General features: G+C 40.0%; 1 protein-coding gene across 1 annotated transcript; it reads right to left on the reverse strand.

Moving 5' to 3' along the window:
• Positions 1-889: 889 nt before the first annotated feature.
• On the reverse strand, positions 890-1,600 carry LOC130082744 (transcriptional and immune response regulator-like). The gene has a single exon (XM_056247599.1). The coding sequence runs from the start codon at positions 1,436-1,438 to the stop codon at positions 1,139-1,141; it is 300 nt and encodes a 99-aa protein (XP_056103574.1). The 5' UTR covers positions 1,439-1,600; the 3' UTR covers positions 890-1,138.
• Positions 1,601-2,111: the final 511 nt, after the last annotated feature.

The following is a 2,111-nucleotide window of genomic DNA, read 5'->3' on the forward strand; positions in this document are numbered from 1 at the left end:
CTGAAATATGTAGTAGAAAACATAAAAAATATGAAGCAGTGAAGACTTGAATTGCTTCTCTTGTTGCCCTTCAACTGAAAATTACAACCAAAAGCCGCACAATGTGGCATCTTGTCATCAGTTTATTTACATATTTAAAACTTTACAAACCGTAATCTCTAACTTCCGGTAACTGTCGCACGCGCGTTCACGAGAGACTGGCGTTCCAGCATGGCGTAGGATCATAGACATTTCAACGGAGAAAATTGAAGCCCATTAGAAGCACTCACTTCCTGATGGCCGAGCGTATATACTGCGCAGGCTCAAACTGAGCTTGACGACGTAGATGTGACGTGAGCAACCGTTCTGACAGTTGAACGTCTTCTGGTAGCTGTGCCAAGACAAATCTGAATTGAAATCTGAAACAAATCTGTTGTTGAAATATTTCGTCCCGTTGCTTTTATGGACTCTCTATCTATGGGCTTCTCCACTTTATGCCTCCTTTTTTAACTATCCCTTAAAACTCTAATGAGTAAATCCACTTCTAATTAGCTAATTGTGCTATTTTCTATAAACAAGTTGTGCACGGCTTTAACATGGAGTTGATGCACGACAAAATAGCCTACAGACGTTTTGTTGACACTAAAAGATTGAGCTAAACACTATTTTGAAACCACTCTCATTCACTGAACTAAATGCTCGTTTGAGCAATATAATAAATAGGCATATTTATTTACACATTTACCTGACAGTGCTGAAAAAGAAAAAGGAATAAGCTACTCATGAGATTATCAAAACAATTTTATTTAAAAACATAGGCCTATAGATTTTTTTTAAGTAGACTCTAACATTGCAATAGACATACTGAATCTCTTCATAATCAAATTTCGCCCGTGGTATCAGTCCATACTTCAAATGTTCTGCGTCAAGAAGCATCAACACGTCACTCGGGTGTCTTCAGGCTCAAACTTCGTCGCTCTGGATCCGGTCAGTCACTGGATCAGTTCTTTATTTTCACAGCACACCAATATGACTCTGATAGGAGGACACCATCTCAAGTTCAGCACGAAGTCTTGAACAACACCCTTCAGCATGAGTGCCGAGTCCTCACGGTCTTTTTATCTGTGCTAAAAGACGAGAACTTAGACGAAAACTTCCCTCAACGAAACTTCAGCGACTGGCGCGTCAGTCCAGTAATAAGCATAAATTTGTCCTTCTTGTCCTGCTTAAGAGCCATAAGTGCTTTAGAGATTCCCTCAGGATCCTGGTACAGCGTGAGGATGCTCCTGGCTCTCTCCACCGCCTTCAGGTCTCCAGCTTTCTCGAAGAGTTTCACCAACACGTCCTGGTTGATGTTCTCAAAGATGTTTGGCGACGCTTTCTTGCGGTGCGCCGTATCGAATTTGACGCCGCTGGCGGGACTGACGCGAGGAAAGTCTGAAGACGCGTATGAAGACATGTCGTTAGATAGAAAAGACAGTTTTCGAGATCTCCTGTGTCTGCTGCAGTTGTGACTCCAGCATTGGAGATAACAGCCGGTTATATAGGGTACTGACTGACTGAACCAGAATTCCCTTTAGATGTGACGTCACATGGACGGTTAGTGAACGCCCAACTTTAGAAGCAGTTCTCAGTAAGCTGGACGCGCTTAGGGAAACTGCTCTGACGCAAAGATGAGCTTAACGAAGAATTCATTAATAAGTAACTGGCTCACTGTAAGCGAAATATTTCTGTTCATTTCAGTTCAACTTTAGGCATTGCTAAATTGGCATGACAGTAGGCCTAGATGCTAAGTTCTGCAACAGCCACAATGGAATAGCAATCTGCAATATTTCCTCAAGGATAGTGCCATCAATGACATTATGCAGTTATTTATTTATTTGCAAGAATTTATAGTAATATAATTCGGCCTATACATATTAATATATCCTACTATAATTTTGTTATAATTTGTGTTGCTGCGGGATAGATTACTAACAAATTGTAGTCGGTTAAGGCTACATGAGAAAAATTGTAGTTTAACATAATCCATTATATTACAAGTTTGAAGTAATATAATCTGACTACTTTTTTTTTTACCCTAATCGTTTATCACATCGATTTGAATAGGAATATTGATATTGGCCTAAAAA

This window comes from Rhinichthys klamathensis, unplaced genomic scaffold (assembly GCF_029890125.1).
Source record: "Rhinichthys klamathensis goyatoka isolate OS25496 unplaced genomic scaffold, OSU_Roscu_1.1 h1tg000050l_1, whole genome shotgun sequence".
In the NCBI taxonomy this organism is placed as follows: domain Eukaryota; kingdom Metazoa; phylum Chordata; class Actinopteri; order Cypriniformes; family Leuciscidae; genus Rhinichthys; species Rhinichthys klamathensis.